Consider the following 21,613-nt stretch of genomic DNA (forward strand, 5'->3'; position numbering starts at 1 on the left):
TTACGTTTTCGTCAATTTTTAGTATGTTAACAGAGACAGAGTTAACTTAGCTAATGCCCGTAAACATAACATTTAGTAGGTTTTATGGAGTTGACAAACTATGTAAGATGTATTCATTTCATTTTCGTCATTTTTCAACACACAAATTTACCAGGAGGACTCATCAAAATTGCTGCAAATTATTTACAGAATTTACTGAGCATAAATAGTAAAAACTGGATCATTAGCTCATGCGATATCAGAGGCTTGATTGGGTTAGTAACCGTGGGATATCAGTCATAATTAAAAACGTGATTATTGCATAATTCAATTCCAGAGTTTTGATTGGCTCAGCGGCCATGGTATATGAGCCATTATACCATGCATGCCCGAGAAATAGCGGCCATTGTAGTGTTTTCTGGTTGTTCTTGCAAAGCGAAATCAGCAAGAGCTAGCAATATTTCTTGGTTGTTTTTAATAATACAATTATTCCACTCGCTCTTGTTGGAAATGGGATGATTTAGCCAATTCGGCGATACGCGCCTCGTAGGCTATCTATCATCTCATATCCAACGCGCGGTCGTAGTAAAATTGTTAAATATGACATGCTTCGGGTCTTTCTTGCAAAATCAAATCAGCGAGATGTGAGGAATATTTCTTTGTTGTTTTAAAATACAGTTATTGCACTTCGGCTTGTTAGCGCTACTAACCTGTGTTTAGGTCTTTGCTTGGTCGTTGCTTGCTTATTCTTCTCTAACATTGTGAATTTGACACCATTGAATCGTTATTTAGAAATAAGGAGTCATTTATCCGGAGTCCATGTGCAGTAATATTTTTTAATTCGTGTTCTTTATTTTTAAATTATTAATTTTGGAATAAAAAAAAGTTTGCATTTCTTTAAAAAAAAAAAACACCAGCACGTTTACTCAACCCGGCCTAGATAACAACCATGCAACTTAAGCAACTAGATTGTAGTAGCATACAGGGCGTGCCTAGTAAATCACCCAGCTTAGCACGAGTGGTCCCAGTAGCTCAGTGGCGAGCCAGTGGCTGAAACATTCGACCGGTGTGCGGTGGAAAGCGATGGGTTCGATTCCCAACCTCGCGACTGTATCAATATTTCATCTTTTTTATTTGGCCTATCCTTATCTTCCTGGTGAGCGGGTTTGTTATGTCGGTGGACTTTGTCATGTTATGTTTAAAGATCTCGGAAAGAGAATTAACAAACTAAACAAGGTAAATAAGATCCCTTTCAATAACACCAATATCCGGCTGCACCCGAGGAGAATATTTAAACAAAATACTTAAAATTCTGTCTCCTGTGCGCCTAGACCATTATGCACCCTTTAAAAGACAAATTTGTTTCGGCTAATTCAGTTGTAGAAAGCGGAATTTAACTCTCCGAAATTTAGTACTAGCTGTTGTTAGTTTTACGAAAATGCAACCTGACGTTTTCTCGCATTTTAAACGACATATTTGCCCCATCGGCGAAAACGAAAGAAATCATTTTTCCAGTGTTACAAAATTTTGAACCGATATTTTGCGAATAAAACAACAGATTTTATTTACGACTAAATCCAAATTTCTGAAGCGATTAAGGAACCGTTGGTTGCCACTGAATTTCGTGGGTACAAATTTACTTATTCATTCTTCATAAAGATATTAGTTGTAGATACACGTAATTTAAATAAATGTAACTAAACTTTGCTTGGTGTTAAAGCGAACGTAAACTTTCTCTTTCTTTCACTGTGCAAATCCGAAATCAATGAACTCTTTTATTAAGCTTTGCAAGAGAAAATGCAGACAGACGACGAATTTTATTATTCGCAAGGAACAGCCAAGGGGCTTTTAACCGTCCTTTTGTGTATACTAGTTGGGACTGATTTGAACTCTCATTTGGTGGCTACAAAAATTGAACAATCGAAGTCAAATCTGGTTCACTGTTAAATGAACGACTTTCTTCATTCTTATTAGCAAGAGAGTGTAGAGCACAGGAAATATTGCCTTTTTTTTCTTTAGAAACCACACATTAGGATCTCATCCACAGACTCAAAGCTTAGAATTAACTTGTACAACATAACAAACAGCTGCTGCAAGAAAGCTTGCCGCTTATCAGCTTATTTCGTTTGAATGATTACACTTCAGGGTGTCTTCTACAAATTCAATGTTAGGACCACCTTGTGCAGCAAACTATAAACAACACCAAGCGGGATTATGCTCTGTAGCTTTCGCTTGAAAAGTTTCAGTTTAGGATTTTCCTTTTTATCCGGGCCTTTATACTTAAACATGAAAGAGAATCACATTGTACAGCAAAGACGCGCTGTACCCCATACAAAAGTTCTTCTCAGTAGCTTTCACTTCAATGGTTACACTTTAGAATTTCCGACCTCATCACCGTCGACAGGTGACCAACCGTGCACCACAGGAAAGCATTGCTCAATAGCTTTCAAATGAGTAGCGCCCCTTTAAATTTTCATATTAAGACGAGTAATTTAGCAGTATTCGTTTTTGAAGGCATAATATTAATACTATTAGCTTTGTAAAATGCGAAGTAAGTAAAAGCGTTTATGTTTTATGTTTTAGCGACTAACTATATCAACAGAATTGACCAATGTGTGACCAATTTATTTTTTTAACTACAAAACCTTGGCGAAATGGCTGCTCGACTGAAATAGCAAAGGTAGCATTTTTTCAATTTATGATTTTCGCAGTTTAGATGAAATGTACAAAGTAAGCACGATAAAATGCATCTAGTAGAGTGCCAATTTTAAGCTAGTAGGAGCCGATAAAATTACAGTAGTGAGAATCAGGATTTTTCATAATCTCCATTTATCAGGGGAAAAAGAAAGTTCAATTTCCTATACCACCTTTTTATTAAATGCTTAAAGCTTTATCAGCCGTTTGATTGTCTCAGCTAAATGAACCGAAACTATTTCATTAGCATTAATTGACGGCGAAGATCGAAAATGGAAAAGAATAAACGGCGCTTAACACTGCAGACGCCTTCATGAGTTTAGCAATTCCGGGTTTTACCGTTCAGTAATTACGCCGCTAAAATTCAAAGACGTTAGTCATCAAAGTCACTGGAGATTGACATTACAATAATGATAAATTGTCACACGTACGGGGTTTCAAGCGAACCTCATTTAGTTGTTAATCAGCGGCGTTTGAAGAAATCATCACAAAAGTTTTAGCTACAATCAACGTCAGTAGACTTCCATTGAAAAGGGACGGTACACGATTGAGTGTACACGCAACTGAAGGCAGTTGGAGAAAGGAAATTTGGAGTAGATTTTAAATTTGAAAGAAGATTAAGGAAAGGGTATGTTTGCCTCATCCATTCCTTATCATATACAAAAATATATACCAGTAATGTCAAATGTACGTAAAATGACATGTGATGTCGACTGAACGATATTAGACAGAAGTACACTGTATTTGATTTCGCTAGGAAACTAAAATATACTAACCAATGAACTAGTCGACAGTTTTAACGAGTGGGTGGCGTGAATTTAACCAAATGTTTAGCAGACATTCGCTTTGTATACAAACTTTAAAACACGCAGGGATTTTCTTACGCGCAATACGGTAGCTTTGTAAAATTCAGTATTGCAGGCGTGCAGTTTTTTTTTTAATACGACTTATATATACATTTCGGTGATTCATTCTATTAGACACGCCTATTAAATTTATTTCCAAATATTGAGCAGAACCAATTTAATTAATGCATTTTCGTGTTGGTGTTTTAAAATCGACGAGTTTGTAGATGAAAAGAACGGATGAGACTATTGTTATATAACTCATTTTTGAACCGTTGAGAGTAATTCTTTGAACGCAATATGGTGTTTTTTTCTTTGCGTTCGTAACAGGTCGTGCGTGGTTCATTCAATGACCTTGTTTGAAAAGTAATACAGGTTGTGCTAAAATTCATAGAAGAAAAACATATCAGTGATGAAGAAATGACATTACAAGGACTGAAAGCTGCCACTTTATATATTTGTTTTTCAAATCAGAAATAGTCAAGCTGCTTATCGGAGGAACATTAAAATGTGCCAATGCCATTTCACTTGTTATGTTAAAAAGCGTTGGCGTTAAAAATCTCAAAACCCAAATTTTAAATTTTATTAGCACGATAAAAGAGCAAAAAAACGATGGCTTACCACTTTATAACTATTTCCATTTTTGTCAATTTCTGTGGGCATTTATCGAATCGTTTTTAAAAAAGACAGCAGATTTGTAAAGCTTTGCTTTTTCATTTTCATTTTCCAGAAATCGTTTCTAGTTAATGGCCCGTTAATTATTTATAAGAGGTGTTCCCCGAGTGTCGGTGCTTGTTCGCAGAAATGAGGCTTTCTATCACCGTTCAACTGAATTGATTTGATTCTGTTGCACAACTGTCATTGTGAAAGATATAGTGATGTTTAGACTCTCGTTTCAGACTACTTTAAACATTTCAAAGCATCAAACAAGCGAGGCGCATTTTAACCAAAGTGCATACACCGGCTTCATTAAGGTGTCACTTTTTTTTTATCAATTTAACTCAAAATGTTCTTCGGTAAAAGTAGGGAAAATTGCAAACAAATAAAATCGTGATGTAAAATTATAAAAGAACCGAAGGCGCCATGCAAAAGTACTGCCCAAACTTTCGTCACAGGATGCTTACACTTTCTATAGAACTTCAATCACAGATTTTAAGGTTAAAGCATGTCTTTATAGGACTAAAGGCCAGTTCATTTTTACTCTTTGTAGAGAACAGCGCTTATCTTTTGCTATAACGCAAATGACATTATTGCGAAAGAATTTATTAAGAAACACATCATCTTTCTGTGTTATGTTTAACAGACTTCATAACACGATTGTCGATTCGTTAGCCCTAATGCACCTGTGCTCTACTTCAAAAAGAGTGTTTGTTATGGTTGTCTTCATTATTATGCCAAACAAGATATTTTTGATTGATGATAAGCCTACGCCAAAAACGAAAGCAAAGATTGTTTTGGAGGGAAAAAGGTTTTGTTCTGGTGCGCGTGTGTTTTTGACATTCATCATGTGTTTTCGTCGGTCAACTATTATATCACGTTTTGTCTAGATCTTCAGAGTGTAGATTCGATTTACTTTGAAAGAAATTAGTGTCTGAATCAATGCTCTGGTTCGTTTTGAAAATGGTCTTATGCTTGAAAATTTAGTAAAGGCGCCCAAAAATCCTCTCAGCTGGTCACAATAAAGGACGAATGAACTTGACTCCTAAAAGTTCTACATTACTCGGTCACGTTTAAAAACCGTTGATTAACAAAATTTCCTTATGGGAAATGGAAGATTATCGCCTTAATGTTCCAAAGTGTATGGTGTACAAGTTAGAATCTTCTAGCAATTTTCTGTTTTCGTTGTTTTACATTCGTTACAACTCGTTTCGATTACTTTAAACAATAGAAATAACCAACTCAGGAAATTTCTTATTTTCTTATCGAAAAACACAAAACTTGTTTTTGTAATTTGGAGATCCAGAACCTTCCTAAGCTTAAATATTCGAAAGTCAAAACAAAACTAGTTTTAAAATCACAACAACTTGACCCTGAGAATGTTTAAATTTAGAGCGAATTATTTCAGTTGGCTCGACAGAGTTACAAGGCTGACTTTACGCTAGCTTATCTGTTGATAACATTATTTGATGACAAGGTTATTCAAAGTTTCCGAGCATACTAACAATAATTCTTTGTCCGGACATTGCAGGGAGCAACCTAATAGAAAAATGTAAGTGTTTGTTTTTAAGATTCATAACACAGTTTCCTTTTTAAAGTTAAATCGCCCACGGTTTGCTTCCGTATTGTGCTATTCAACTGCACTCTTTGAATCTTGCCGAAGCGTGTAAATGAAATAAACTTATTAATACATCACTACACGCCAATTGAACGACTGTAAAAGAGTACACCACCTCTCAAACAGTTAATTTCCCCGACCTTGCACAGTATAGCTACAGAACAGTATTTTAAGCAAAATATTCCGATTGGATCTACAAATAAACTTATCGGCCTGGTTGATATGTTTTACATGTCTCATTGTTGCCATAAATTTGATTTTTCTGCTCTCTTGTGGGCCTGTGTTATCTCAGTGAATTCAGAAGATAGGCGCCTGGTGGCTGGTTCATTTAATTAAGACTACGAGTAGTGTGGAACAGTTAATCAGCCGAACAAAAGATCGAATATGGAACGACTAAAGAACTTTGTGAATTTTTAATGAACCACCAGTGGGGTGGTGATTGTGCAAGAGTCATAATAGCAAAAAAATTCGGTCGCGTTGGGTCGTATTAGGCGCGAAGATAATAAAGATCAGCTTAAGCAATGGTTATGATCGTGTTAGACGTAAGATAAATAAACCCGAAATTTCAAACAATCGGTTACGGATCTATTTCAATGACTTCGCTGGCAAAGTGTGATAGGGATTACCGCTAACAAATCAAGAAAAATTGTATGTCCGCTTTTGTATCGCAAATAGTTGCTTCTGAACCAATAGGTTGGATTTTTTGTGACCTTTATCTTGATAGTAGAATAAGTGGGTGAACTTTGGTTATAAATGTGTCCAGCCCACGTACAAATCATTAATAAAAAATCATCAATTTTTCAAGACACTTGCGAGTATATCTAATGGAAAAATACCTCATGAATGGATTAGAATTAAGAGAAATAAAATCAATTCCTTTGGGCTTTTAATGGAACACAATAGCCCTCCTGTTCGGCGTGAGAAGTGCTCCAAATGTCCCAGCGGTTGTCCCTCAAAAGGAATCGGAGATGAAAAAGGAAAATTAATACTATTTTGCAACCTGGGGTCACTTTGCAACTAATTTCCTGACCACATTAATAGGAGAGTGCCTCCATTCACAGATCATATATTTGTTTGCAATCTTAGTCTTGAGAGAAAATATAAAGACCAAGTGTCGCATTTACCGCACCACAAAAGCCGACGGAACGCGGACCAGAAACATCTCAAGAAAAACGTCTTGCCGGCGCGTTCATCATGGAAAAACTTGCTTCGCTAGTGATTTTTGCTGCCTTCATTGCTTTATCATGTGAGTTTTATATTTTCTTGTTTTTCCTTATTTCCAATTCTTTTTCTGTTATTTCTTAATTTTTTTTTACAACGTTCCAACATTCATTTTATGCATCGACGTTTTTTTTTTTTTTATCAACAACCGAATAATCACAAAGTAATTTATCACGAATATTTTTGAAGGATATATTTTCTTTTACGAATTTACCAAAACGAATTCTAAGATTTATTCCTAAAAACTTAAGAGATCTAAATTGGAAGGAAGCCAGAATCTAATAATTTTCGGGAAGTAACTGGTTTCCCAGTGAGGAATGGTTATGCATCGCATTTCATGCAAGTTGATATTATGCCCTGCGTTTCGATCCTTGCAAAAAAAACAGCTTTAAAAAACAAAGAATTCCGGCTCTGACTAGTTAAAGATAGAGACGAGGAACAAACAAAACATGATAAAAATCTTAATCATTTTATCTGGTTTCCCATCAGTTTGTTCGGCATAATTTTCTCTTGTCCTGGATTCCAGAATGCGATTCATACAAGATAACTGATTATTGCGATTAAAATCCTTTTCTTCGTCCAATTTAGATAAATTTTTTCGTGTTTCCAGAATAGAATTTTCTCCAAGACACTGAATAATTACATTCTGTGAAGGCCACGGTGCCCAGTACGTTAGCGTATTCAACAAGGTTCTTTTAGCTTCACTAACGACATAAAATTAGCATATTGAATAATTCAGGATTAAAATGACATTTCTGCGTTTTTGTATCTCGTTTTGACTTATTTTCAGGTTCATTCCCAAGCAAGGACCAAGGTATGCTTTCATCCATTACTAACTTGTCTAAGAGAATTTTGAATTTACGGAAAAAAGCACTAAAAATTAAATAGCACAAGCAGGTTTCTGGCGACAGAGACATTTAATCACGTAGACGTTAGAGAAATTTCTTTCAATTTCAACGAGGTTCTTCAAACACGTTATCCGTTGCAATTTCAGGGGAATTGGCCGCAATATTGGTAAAGATATAATAATTTTATTATTTTTTGCCCGCGAGGCCAGTTTCAAAGCTTCACATCTTTATGCTAAGTGGAGATGGAAGCTCGTTCAACATCTGACGGAAAATAATGATTCAACTTTCTTATCATTATTAATGCTAGAAATAAAATATTGCGTACAGATTAAGGACTGTGGTTTTTCCTTGAAAGAAAAACCATGAAACTCTACGGTTTAGTTAAGGTACGAGCTGTTTCAAAAGTTAGACTTTTTACATTTTAGCAATTATCATTTAGGACGTAAACTGAACAGAATAAGAAAATCGATCACAATTAAAGCTTTTTCAGGATTGAAAAAATATTCCGTTAAATATCTTTTTTCCTTAGAAGTAAGAGATTGGTCTCATAGATCACAAAAATATGTTTCTTTCAAAAAACTATACACACGATCTTGCTGTTAGTTTGTCTTGCGGAAGCGAGTTTTGAGTTGAAACAGATGGTCGTCAACGCCATCGACAAACAGCTAAAAACTGCTTTTGTTTTCGTAAACTACAAGCACAAAATTTAACTGCTCTGGTTGCATTGGCGTAAAGATGACGGAGTTATTGATGCCCCAATCAAAAGCTGTATCAGTAAGATGAAATTGCAATTTAATCCTTTAATATTTTACTTTCATTTTGCCGACTCATTCATATTGTACGGCTTTCCATCCTGTTTTGTTTTCAACTTAAGATATTAGCTAGTTTGCAAAAATCCACAGACACGTATGAAAAACGACCTTGGAATAATAAAATGACCAGTTTTGGGAGTCGCATCTTGTAACATAGCAAAGAAAAAGATGTGGAGAGTAAACTAAAAATATATATATCATGATTTGCTTAATCCAGGAAACAAACGCCTGAGATTTTTTTTAATCTTCTGGGAAAATATAAATTTTGCTCCCTCACAAGATATGATTGTAGAAACGTGGCCATTTTATTATGTAATATTTAAGATGTTCTCAAATGTCTGGCGATGGATTTTTGCGACCTATCATCAGTTAAAAAACCTTAAGAGTCTGTGTTACGCACTGAGTTCATTCTTCGTATGGATGATACAATCTTAAAATCCAAATGGCTTCTATCTGACAAAACAAACTTCACATCACCTTAAGATTTCCATTTTTAATAAAATGATTTATTCCATGTGAAATAAACCGAAAATGAGGTTAAAGACGTTTCTTGTTTACTATTTATCTTTTCAATTAAAAAAATTTACTCTTTGGCAGTGCAAATTTTTTCCTTAAAATCACTAAGTTTATTATTTCCATCAACAGTTAAAATTACGTACGTAAAGAGAAATAATTTTTTTGGCACTCTTTTATCTCGAACTAGAAATATCACATTCGACGCCATTCACACCTTCGAACCTATTATATACTGTATTTATAATTTTTCACCTTTAGAAAGTAGAAAGTAGAGAAGACATCGCCCAGGTTATTATCATAAAAAATTCTTTTTAACGTACGATTGAAAAAGGGAAAAAATGGTTAATTCCCTGACTTCAAAACAAGAAACGCCATTCCTAAGGTAGCGAAATGTTTGCCCTTTTCTCGATGCACTGGTACGTTTTCCCGTTTTGAACCAAATTTGATCTCGTAAATAACACGAAAGATGTTTTCGCTTGAATAGGAAAAACATTTCAAAGAAAACAAAGTCGTTTTGATATACCCGCGCGGGGATTCGTTTGTAGTTTCATTGGTTGCCAAGTAACAAAAAATGCCATGCTTAAGCTCTAAAATAGAGAAAAAGCGAACCAATATAATTTCCGGCTTCTGTTTGTAGTTAAAGATAAAGTTTGGCATAGCTTCAATAATTTATTGTCTAACCTCAGACAAACACAATAAAAAAAGTATATCACAAAATCAGTTTTACAAAACAAAAGTCTAAGAAATGAATTACTTTCTTATTTCTTTTTCTTAATGAACTTTTTAATATCAGTCAGTAATATCTTTCAGTGGAGCTTTTTCATCTTGATTAATTTCATTTTAAATTTCAAAGCTTTGGCTTTTCATTTGAAATTGGATGAACAATGCTAGTAAAACAAATGGGAACTGCTTTTTGCCTCATTCAAAGAGCAGCAAAATTACTTTCACGGTCTAGTTTTCATTTCCTCTTTGTAAAAATTTTATGAGGTAATATTGCTTTCTCTGCGCAAAGAGCAGAAACAAATTAAACATCTCTATGATGCGAGAGGAAATTTCACAAAAGGGCTAAATATTACATGCCACGCAAATATATCCTCTAATGTTCCAACTTTCTCTTTTAACATTAAGATCAGCTGCCTTCTCTGGTCAAGATTTAGTCATTATCTGTCCTGGTTTTCGAAGTTATAATTATGTTTCCTCATAGTATACCAGAAAATTAGCAGCCCAATGTGTTTCACCGTAAAATTTTCTCGACAAAGTTCGCTCATTTTAAGCCTTTTCGTTAAGCTTGCTGGCAATTGGCTGACAGCACATATATGCAATTTCCGTTAGCACCTTAGATAAGTTTAAAGTATTCATATTTCAACGTGTCTTGTTTTAAAATTAATATTTCATATGCTGATGATTTGGCTTTAGTTTTCTTTTGACGTTGTAAGCCAACTTTTATCGAGCCCGGTCTCTAAATCTCTAACATTTTCAATAACAAATCATGTCGAATTATAAGCTTTTTAAATGTCATCTTAATAGCAATCTAACTGGCGGAGTAATCCTGGAAGTTCAGTAATCGAACTTTGTTGATGAAAGTTTATTTATATTTAATTACTTGTAGATTACGCGGGCAGGTTTAGTTGTAATTTTAGTGGGATTGCACTCCATTTCAAACAGAAAAAAATACAGCGTTAATATAAATGGAAGCAAACATGCAGCTACTTCATCTAGCAAAATAAAATTTTACCCGATTTCACGCTGTGAACTCGCCAGCGCTTTAGAATACTTTGAATACGCGCCTACGCGTTTTCACAATTGTCTTTGCTTTCTTTTGAGCACCAGTGAGAGTTAATGCCGCCAAGAAATATTTATTTATTTCATTTCTCTAAAAAAGACGAAATTTGCATTTTTTTTTTTTTAAGGCTGGTTTCCATATGATCGCGGATCGCAGATCGCAGATCGCAATAAGGTCTGCGATCGTCTGCGATCATATGGAAACTACTTCTGCGATCCTGCGATCGCGATCGCAGACGATTGCAAAAGATAGAACCATGTTCTATCTAAAGGCTGGTTTCCATATGATCGCAGACGATCGCAGACCTTATTGCGATCTGCGATCCGCGATCATATGGAAAACAAGCTTTAAGGTAAAGAGATACCTTATATTCGAAAAAAAAAAAAAAAACCTGACCATTCTTTGTTGTTTCAAATGAATAGGTTTGATCAAAAAGAGAATAAGATCGTTCTTTAATCATAAATTTGTTTCCTTGTCTGTCGTTTATCTCAAAATGTGTTGTCAAACCGCCACAAGCTCAAATTTCTGCTATCCACGTTTTACAACTGTAGTTCCCGTTCCTCGTTTAAGCTCCCACCCCTGACTAATCATCCTTCCTTGAAAATTCCCCCGCTTGGTGCCAATTAAACTACAAATAACCCATTAAGTCTTCTCCAATAACTTAGAAATACTGCAGAAGGTTACCGGAGGATAAATTTGCAATATGTCTACTGCAAAGGGTAATAACTGTCGAGAATTTAAGCCAATTTATTTTTGTTGAATTGGACAAAAATAACTGAAAACGCTGCGGACTCCGCGCGGGTAATCGAGCAAATACAAAATTTTTATTCTCGGCTTCAGTTGGGAGTTTTTAAATTCTCTTTTTGTCATTTTTTTGCCAATTTTTTAACATTCCATCCATTTTTCCCGTCATTTATCGAAAACCTGTTTTTTGCTTTAGTAATGTAACTACACTAGCAAAGCGATCCAAGACGATTTCTTGTTAGGGTGACGTACGCTTACTAAGCTCGCCTGTTTAGTCCCCTTATTGTTCGTTAAAGGTGAAAAAGTGAAACGCAGAATTGAGGCCTCTGAAAGGAAACACAGCCTAGCTCGGCCTAATCACCACAAGCTAACAACATAACCTAGTAAGCACAACTACTAATTTTGAGCTTAATAAAAGCAATGTAAATTAAAATCATTTCTAACATTTTTCTTAGACACCATGGAAAATGAATGGATGGAAACAGCAAGTTAGTAAAATGTGTCACTATTCCTTTTTTCTCATCTTTATTCATGTATCTTTGATTTTGATTGATGTGGAAAATATGAAAATCATTATGTGATTTTTATCCATATTGTGGAACGAGAAAAAAAGATATAACAGATCCTTTGCAGCTGTGGGTATATACTTCCTTACTTTCGCAGGTCTAGTTAAATTATGTGGAATTGTACGTTGAATGTGAATCGTATTATTACAAAAACACTGCAAGTTAATTTCCCTTGGAAATCCCATTTACAGAGCATGTGCAATGGCTAATATCAATCATGGAACTAAATTGGCTACCAAAATTCCTTAGCAATCTATATAAGAATTGCGTGAATCATTAAATTGACTGAGTTTTTTTCATTTGCAAAATCCTATAGGATAATAATTTTTTATCTCAAAATTGACTCAACACGAGACATGCAAAGAAAAAAATTTTCTTTGCAATCTCTATGAAGTGATGGAATCATAAAAATACGAGTAAATCCATTGCATTTTCTTATTTGTAAGATCTTCAGATAATAATTAAAGTCAACAAGGGAAATTAAAAGCAATGGGTCGCACTATTTCTGAACTAAAGAACAAGAAAAGTTGAATTGGAATTAGATTCGGGAAAGGAACAGACACATCAACATGGTTATCTCCTGTTTTTGTTGTTGTTTTTGTTTGATTTTCCTTTCCCGTTTTTTTGTTGTTTGTTTTCATGGTACGTTCCAGTGAAGTCCAGACGAGAGGAACTGAATGGCGCGCAAGGTTAGATTGAAATGTTTTTCTTCGGAGAACGTACAGCATGATTTAAGCAAGAAAGAAAAAAACAGATAAAAAGGAGGAGGAAAGTTAATAGCTAGCAGTGGAACACAAATTCAAACCTACTGCTGAGTTAATGGCTAACCGTAAACTTCAAACTCCATACTAACCCGAGATACTTTAAACTAATGCAAAACGTCATTCAAGTAACCTTAATTTAAATGCAAAAACATATTTCGCCTTTATAATATGATGGTACAGGTCTTTAAAATGGAACTGTCGTTCTGAAGTGAATCAAACTGTAGTTCTTGCCTTACTTGGTTCTGCTACACATTTTGTCAAATAGGGCGGATTTCAATTGGATCATGACGTCGAAAGTAATCTGATTTCTGTCACGTTCGTTTTGACTTTGCTTTTCTACTCTGTGTAATTGATTAAAAAGCCTAGCATCACTTTCTCAGCAAATTTCAAGTCAAAAGTAAAGAACTAGTAGAGACTTTCTCACGTTTACCGCGCATGACGTCATTTACTTCTTTTTACTTCGAGCTCTGATTGGTTCATTGTGTTGCTTGGTTTGCTGTTATTGGCTACAGTAATTAGCAAAAGGCAAACGGAAGAAACGGCTCGCTGTTTTTAGTTTCTCAGCAATATAGAGTAGTTTTGTGTTAGCATCAAAAGTCAGAATTATTTTGCACTATTTTCATCTATGTACTCATTTTGTCAAGAAAACATAAACGCCAATCTCACGTTTGCCGTAAACGAGCTTCTAAATCTCTCGATTATCTTATACAATACCCTTAATCAACTTGACCCTTATTTGCAGAGAATGATGTGGAGGATTCTGAACTTGGTAAGTAAAATGTTTCTTCAGACACCACACTAAAAGCTGCTGGGAAGGCTTTTTTTAAATTTTATAACCGATATTCTATTATTTTCTGAAACACGCGCGCTTTACTTTGTAAAAAAGACAAAACAGCCAGTGTTGGCCAGCGACTACTGTTACCGGGGTAACTTAAACAAAACTGGCCAATAGGATTGCAGGACAAGAACAATGAATTTCAATCAAAGCCAATTGAACAAATCGCGAGTAGACGGAAAACAACAGTTAAAACCCAAAATGTTGGAATTATTCACTGTTCGTATCCTACTGTGATCTGATTGGCCAGTTTTAAGTGACCCTGGTAATAGTAGTACTGTAAACTGTCATTGGCTTACACTGACTAAAACCTAAACTGTGACGTTCATTCTCTGTTTTTCTCGTCGAAAAAAAAAGCGGACGACCGTTGTCGTTCGATAACCGTCGTCCGATTTTGTACCGCGTGGTGTGTTTTGTCCAATTGGCCATTTTACAGTTGTGTGCTTAGTGACCTGGCCTTGGATTGGAAGCGAGGCTGAGAGTGACCTTGTTTTGATACAAACCTCACTGCTTTTCATATTTAAATGCGAACTAGTTAGCATAAGAACAGTATGATCTACATATGAAAAGCAGTGAGGTCTGTATCCAAACAAGGTCACCTCCAGCCTCGCTTCCAATCCAAGGCCAGGTCACTAAGCACACAACTGTAAAATGGCCTATTGGAACGCGCGAAACTCAATCGGTTCCGTATCCGCCATCTTGTATATGGACGTATCACTTTGCTTTCTCGACAAGAATAAAAGTCTTAAGATTTGCACATGGTATTCTTACTTCCTAGTTACTCGAAATAAAAGAGTGTTTTGCCAAGAACTTGGTTTGTTGAAGCATTATCATGTGGATCTGAAAACCAGTCATATCAATTGTGACTCTGTAACAAAAAAGCGTAAGTATATGGCGAATAACGATAGGTCAAGTAAATTTGTGACTTCCTGTTCTTCACGGCGGTGCCTCTAAAAGAGGAAGTATCACGCCAAATTTGCTGTCATTTCAAAACCCAAAAATGTTTGTCTGTCCGCAGAAACAAAGAAATAATTGTTAAGTTTGTAATAAATTGTCATCCCAGTGCAATAAAACTGTCTATTAGTGCCTCTGGCCAGAGACATAGTAGGCCGGTATGGATTGAAACTTGAAAAATGTTAGGCTAATGTTTTTCAAGTTCTCGCATTTTTGTTTCCAAAATGCGCTAGAACAGATCACGAGTAGTTCCTCTCAAGAACTGAGTTGAATTCTTTCCTCTCGTTGTTCTCAAATTATTTGGCAGCTGATTGAAGGTCTTAATTCATCATTTTTAACGAAAGATACCAAAAACCTTATGATATTTCCCCTTAAATACTGAGGTATTTTTGAACAGTTTATAACCATGCGGAAAATTCAGACCTCAGGAAGGGCTAATGGAATCCGAAAAGAAAAATAGAGATAACAACGCATTTATCAGAGATAGTTAAACAAGAATGATGATGGCATTTTTTCCGAATTGAAGCTTTATTATCTCTGAAAAATGCGAAGTTACCCTTACATTCCTCTTTGGATTCCAGTAATTCTTGCTAAAATATAGTTTCCCCACATAATCATAAACTGCGCTGAAATACCTCTGTATTAGCAGGCACCGTCTTCAAGAAAACCGCGTTTCTCTTATGAGATGCGCAGAACGTATGCGCAGTAACAAAAGCAGGCCCCGTCCTTGATTTCCCAGTTATTTGTTACTGTTCAGAAGGCCTTAGCAGTAGATTATACTGATTTCTTTCGGAATGGACGGAGGACCAAATACTCCGCTAAAGAACGTACACCTCCCAAGAAAATATTCGATGTTTTATGTAATTCTCCTGAAATCTCACACCCATCAGAGAAATTGACACATTGTGCTAAGGTCACCTGTTACGTATTCCACTTTTATTGCATTAGATTTAGGAAAATGTTGAATTGGTCCCAGTTCTTCAAAGAGCGGATAACTATCTTCCGGATTAGTTTCTATATAGGGGATGAAGTGTAGTGGTTGGAGTTCACTTTATCCGCTGGATAGCGATTTATCCACTGGATAGAGTTATTTCCTATTAGAACAACCAGGGTCAGGTATATATATAAAAAAATTGCATGTGAGACGGAAATGGTGCACAAACTAGAATATGCGAATAAAGAAGACATTGCACTTTTAACCCCTCTGTTAACCTTAAATTTTGTGAACTTTCATTAACAGGTGCCGCAAGCCTGTTTGCAAATGAGTTTAAGAAGCGAGGTAAGCCACTAGCTGGATTAGTTCATAACAACAACATACAAAAAGGAACCTTTTATGACATCAGTTTGGCTCACTATTAGTGCACATTGTAAATACTAAATTGCCTCTACTCATTTCTACGTCAGAGGCACAAAAATAAAACAAATGGAGATGTGATTTCTGGTGCCGGCCACAATGCTTTCACTGATCAATTGTGATTATTTGAGTTGTTCTGGTATACTTACTACCCCGGCGCCTTCATCCTAAACATTTAATTTCAAACCATTTAGCCTTCTTGTAGTGCCTTCTGGATATTCGAGCAAGCGTGCGCTCGAATCTACATGGGAGATAGGATTTGTTTTAGTCTCGTTGGGAATGCTGTTTTGCTTAATTTTTTTGCATGATTAGCTCACTGCAAGTAAACTTCAATTCATTATTTGACAAATACAGAAACTGCAATAAATAATGTTTCTCTTTTCTTTTTATGTAGAATACGTATACGACATGGCCCGCAATGGTAAGATTTGTTTGATTAATTCTTCATTCATCCAGCCATTATTCTACTATCTTTCTCCCCTTGTCCTTGCAACTGCACAACGACAGTCTGGTTCGCAGTCCACAGTTCTTCCTTTAGTGTCACGCAACGTGACTACCTTGGAGAAGGATTGTGTGACAGGCGAGAGGAGTGTTTATTGCCAAGAAGACAAGGAGAATTCAGACCCTGAAATTCCAATTCCGATCTCCCAATTACTGACTATTACCTTCTACGTTTTATGTAATTTCACTTTAACTGTTTTAACGTGGCAAATCGTCTTGACCTGGTACTGCGAAGGCTCGTGGCTGCAAAGATATATACATATATTTTTTAAATTTCTGTTCAAGGCATAGACCCTATGCAAAAATGGCTGCCATTTTAATATTCTTTTTTTTGCAATCAAATTAGCTCACTTACCTCGTTGTTGAGTTCAAAAATCAAAAGAATATTTCGCCGTGAACCAGGCTAGTGAGGCTAATTTTAACGCAGACAAAAGAGTATTAAAATGTCAGCCATTTAAGCATAGGGTCTATAATTTGTCAGTTTATTGTCGACAGGAATAGGTCCGCATTTCGTGCATATTTTCTAACTCTGCAACCGTATTGCAACATGTTGCAAGGGTGCGTTTTTTTGGGAGAATCTTAAAACGGATTTGTGATCTCAGATCATTCAGATCAAGCCCCATCAAAGGAACCGACGAATCCACTCTGGACAAGGATTCGTTGGTTCCTTTGATGCGGCATGATCCGAATGATCTGAGATCACAAATCGGTTTTCCGATTCTCCCCAAAAAAAACGCACCCAGAACGCCAATTAATGTTTAATTAAATGATGGAATCAAAAGTTTTCTTTTTGTTCTCTCCTTTCAGCCCGTACTGAATTTGGTGCATGTTGCAGCCCAGGCTGTGATTGGTTGCTGGACTACCTGGATATTGACTCTACGGTCGTAAAATGCCTTGATCGAAAATGAAGCAGCTTTCTTTCTCAAACGCAAATATTAAGTGATCGAAACCAGAAATTATCATAACAGACGATGATAATCTTGACTCCTGTAATGTACTGTTAATTTTGCACACTTGAGAAAAATAGTCGTAAGTATATAATAGTCTATCTCCTGTTTTACAAAACTATCACTTGAAAATCAATTAAACTGTATGGAATACATACTGCCTCGTGTAAGAGAGAAGGAAATCTATGATTAGACGCAAAAGCCAATCACCCCCTTCATTGAACAGTATTGATTCAAGTTTTGTACAACCAAAGGCAAAATAATCGTGTTTATCAATCATAGTTTAGCGCGGAAAAACTAACCTCGTCTCTAGGGTCTTTTCGGTGGAGAAATCCAAGATGGTGGAAACAGCCATTCGATTCCGGTTCAAATTCTAACTGGTTGAGAATGTGGGCGTGAGTTTTTCAGTCGATTGTACAGCAAAATAAAGAAAATACAAATTACTTTCGATACTCAACCAAAAATATATCTAACCCTCAAGTGAGGGAATGACATAAAATTAACGACTTTTCTTATTAGCCAGCTGGTTTACCTCATATGAGAACTCGAGAAAAAACATCAGATTTATGTGGGATTGTTGTCTTAAATTCATCTGGAGATATTTTAAAGTTTCATTTTGGGGTCCTTATTAATTGGTGTTTTGTGTCTACCCCTTGGGGCGACCTACACCATTTGGAAAGTCTTACATGGTTGGTCGAGAGGACAAAAGAACGAACAACAGAACAATGCTCCCAACCCTAAAAAACAATGCAGCTGCAGGTTATCAGGGTCCAGTGAAAATAGAGCTTTTGAAAGGTACAGGTATACTGCAACCCTTAACTGTTGTAGATACAAAACTATGCAATTTGCGTTCCTGAGTTGTTCATACTTTTGTTCTTAATTTTTCTTGCGGTCCTTGACAGGGTTTGAGAACATCATATTTCAGTTTTTTCTCGTACAAGCACCGTATTTCACGCTGTTTTCCTAATTTCAAAAATTGCAATTTTTCACCGCGAACAGGTCCATTGAAAACCGAACCCGAAACGACTTGCAAGTTCTGAGTCGTTGCTACGTCATCAAACGAGGTTCCGAAACTAACTTGCAACCTCATTCCAAGAACCCTCTCTTTGTTAGAAGAATAAGGAAGCCCTTGGATGACATCCCTCTGTCTCCGGCTTTTTGTTTGATACAACGTACAACAAGCACTATTCAATTCAAGCCTTTACTTTGTTAAAGCTAACAATTTCTTTCTAAGTTATTGTACTTCTACGAATAATAATGAAGATATCTATTCAAAGGTTCATTTTATCGATTAATGGATTATATCCAACACTCTTCAGTTGTTTTAGTCTTTTACCATAAATGTCTTCTTAAATGTCATTCTAAGAGATCTTGTCACTGAATGTGGGGTTTTCGTTAATTCATGTATGCATATATTATTTCATTTCAAGTCTGTCGCTCCACAAGTGTTTTGGCAATCCTCGATTTTTTCAAAGTTGTTGTGATTTCCTTCGCATCCACCGTAGATAAACTGCTTGCACTTGCCATCATGTCGATCAAAGTAAAACCTCGGGAAATATGCCATGCATTTGCCAGCCTCTGCATCGAGATTACAGAAATCAGGACGCGCCTTCACAAAACCTGCATGAAATTAAAATAAAAGCATTTGCTTATTGAGTGTCAAATTTATTTTCAAATTTGCGTTGGCTCTACAGTTTTCGAATCCGTAGCAAGTGCTCGTTGTTCTAACTCACATACCAAACCCAATCCTGACTTTGGGTACGCAAGTATGCCGCGTTTGGCACCGGTCGCAGTTAGTTTTGCTTTAAATTCTGTCAGTGTTGCAATTCACAAATGCGTTAGAATTACCCAGACGTGATTTCATTGATTTCTTTAGGGTTATAAAATTTGTAAATCTCCATCCTCTTTATAAAGAAAAGGTGGTTTTTAGTTCTTTGGCCTTAATAAAGGCAACGGGATTGCATGATGGCATTATTTTAGTCCAAAATTATTTTCCTAGCTTGTCAAAGATCATCTCTATTTCAAACGAAACGTTTACCACATCATGGCACAGCTATAGAAGTTTTGGAAAAGCTGAAAAATTTCCAACTGACTGCAGCTTAAAAGAATTATGACACCTGTTGAGTTCATGGGTTTTTTTAGAAAGACAATCTCAATGGCTCTTGCAGGGAGTATACGTACGAATTCGAATTTCTCAAACGTCATGTGTAAATAACAAAATGAATTGACTTCGTTTCAGACGTCCAAGCGTTTGGGTATTAGCTCATGATTTGCTAGACTTAACTCTTACTCAGACAATAAACGAAGAAAATATCGATTATTTCTTTAAACCGGATATATTTCGCTCCAGTGATTCTAGCACAATGATTGGATCAATGATGGTCTATCCACGTCGTATTGAGCTGTTTATCGATAACACTTTAAAAATCGATGGAAAATTACTCCTTTTTCAGAACTAATTACTTTTAAAGACTATACTTACGGCAATCAAAGGTTAGCAAAAATATCGCCAACAACAGAACGGCGGGTAGCAGCTTCATTTTTTCAGCGCAAATTCTCAGCAAAATGGACATGAAGCAAGGCACGATTTGAATCGACGACCATTAACTACATTTGAATGGAGAGATTTCAACAAATTACAACAAAAATACAGCTGACAGGTGTTTGAGTATAAACGCCGAGATGAGAGCATTTAATATGGAGATTTGGTATGAGTGTCAAAAGATGAGTAGTAATTAAAGCATTTTTCATGAAGGCTGACATGTCTTCCACAGATGAGATGAAGTTGAGTTCAGACAGAATGATCTCTAATCACTGTTAAGCGAAATTTTAAAACTGAATTGACTGCGCACTTTTTTCAAATTCATGTGTCCGTCTTAGCTTGAGCATCAATAGACGAGCTTGAACGATCAGTTGGAAGAATTTTGCCCTTGCTAATAAACATTGGGATACTCTGACCTCAAGCGCAGAGATCAACATCTGTGTTCTCAGTACAATATCTCTACTTGATAAAACATTTAAGTAAAGAAAAAAATCAGAACGGAAGGTCGTCACCAAACATAAAATGTTTTGATGTTCAAATAAATTCTCTCTTCTCGCGCCGTGAGAAATTTATGTAGAATGGTGAAGGGAATATGCGTGCTAAGATTTGAGCTCTAAAGGGTTAATAGACGATTGGATGAAGAAACTTGAATCGAAATTCTCTCAGATTTTTTTCCTTTGGATAATTTTGATTCGTAAATTTGTACTGTTTGTATGGTGCATAATTCCATGACGAGATGATTAAATGCGCTTTACAGTATTGTGACACTCTCCAGATCGAATTGGAATTTGGAAATGTTGGCTTTTGAGGAGAGGGGAAACCTGGAGTACCCGGAGAAATACCTCTCGGAGCCAGAACGAGAACCAACAACAAACTCAACCCACATATGACGCCGAGTCCGGGCCAGGTTGGTGGGAGGCGAGTGCTCTCACCACTGCGCCATCCGTTGCTTCCTTACTGCAAGAGACACTTCGAATATTACATGATTGACCACACCATTTTGTACCGGTCGGCACCTTACAATTTAATTCCTAAGTTTACAGCTGATAGAAATCCCTTGCTTTAAATTTCGCCAGATCCATCTTTGTATCGTTGTCACGTTTAAATAATGTCAACTGAAGCCTTCAACATAACCGACCCCTGGCATATTTCTCCTCGTTTCTCGCTTTGGCGAGTTGGGAAATTTTATAGCGTAGAACTTAGAATAATATTGGGGAATGTTGGTTTTGCAATGATACTCGGAAGGAAATACGTGAGAATGAAAGTGAGACATTTCTCTGATTCATTTAGCAGATCCTTTACCAAGGCAACGCCTTTGTCGAAGCATTCTCCAAGAAACACTGGCTTTAGTTACCGTCTATTAAAATTTCCTTTGTATTTAACATAGAACATGTCCAGTTTTCCATAGTCGTAGTGTTAAAGGGATTTAAGTT

At 36.2% G+C, this 21,613-nt stretch overlaps 1 protein-coding gene across 3 annotated transcripts; it reads left to right on the forward strand.

The window, feature by feature from the left end:
* The first annotated feature begins 5,614 nt into the window (after positions 1-5,614).
* On the forward strand, positions 5,615-17,793 carry LOC146470643 (uncharacterized). Of its 3 annotated transcripts, XM_085121845.1 has the most exons (10): positions 5,618-5,727; positions 6,880-7,039; positions 7,805-7,828; positions 12,173-12,205; positions 12,937-12,972; positions 13,790-13,816; positions 14,661-14,765; positions 16,077-16,115; positions 16,585-16,611; positions 17,499-17,793. In XM_085121845.1, the coding sequence occupies exons 2-10, from the start codon at positions 6,988-6,990 to the stop codon at positions 17,597-17,599; spliced, it is 444 nt and encodes a 147-aa protein (XP_084977971.1). In that variant the 5' UTR covers positions 5,618-5,727; positions 6,880-6,987; the 3' UTR covers positions 17,600-17,793. The 3 variants fall into 3 exon arrangements, with proteins under 3 accessions (XP_084977972.1, XP_084977971.1, XP_084977973.1); XM_085121846.1 differs by lacking the exon at positions 12,173-12,205 and having other exon boundaries at positions 5,615-5,727; XM_085121847.1 differs by lacking the exons at positions 5,618-5,727; positions 12,173-12,205; positions 12,937-12,972.
* The last annotated feature ends 3,820 nt before the right edge of the window (positions 17,794-21,613 follow it).

Source organism: Pavona decussata, unplaced genomic scaffold (assembly GCF_977016875.1).
Source record: "Pavona decussata unplaced genomic scaffold, jaPavDecu1.1 SCAFFOLD_113, whole genome shotgun sequence".
NCBI lineage: Eukaryota > Metazoa > Cnidaria > Anthozoa > Scleractinia > Agariciidae > Pavona > Pavona decussata.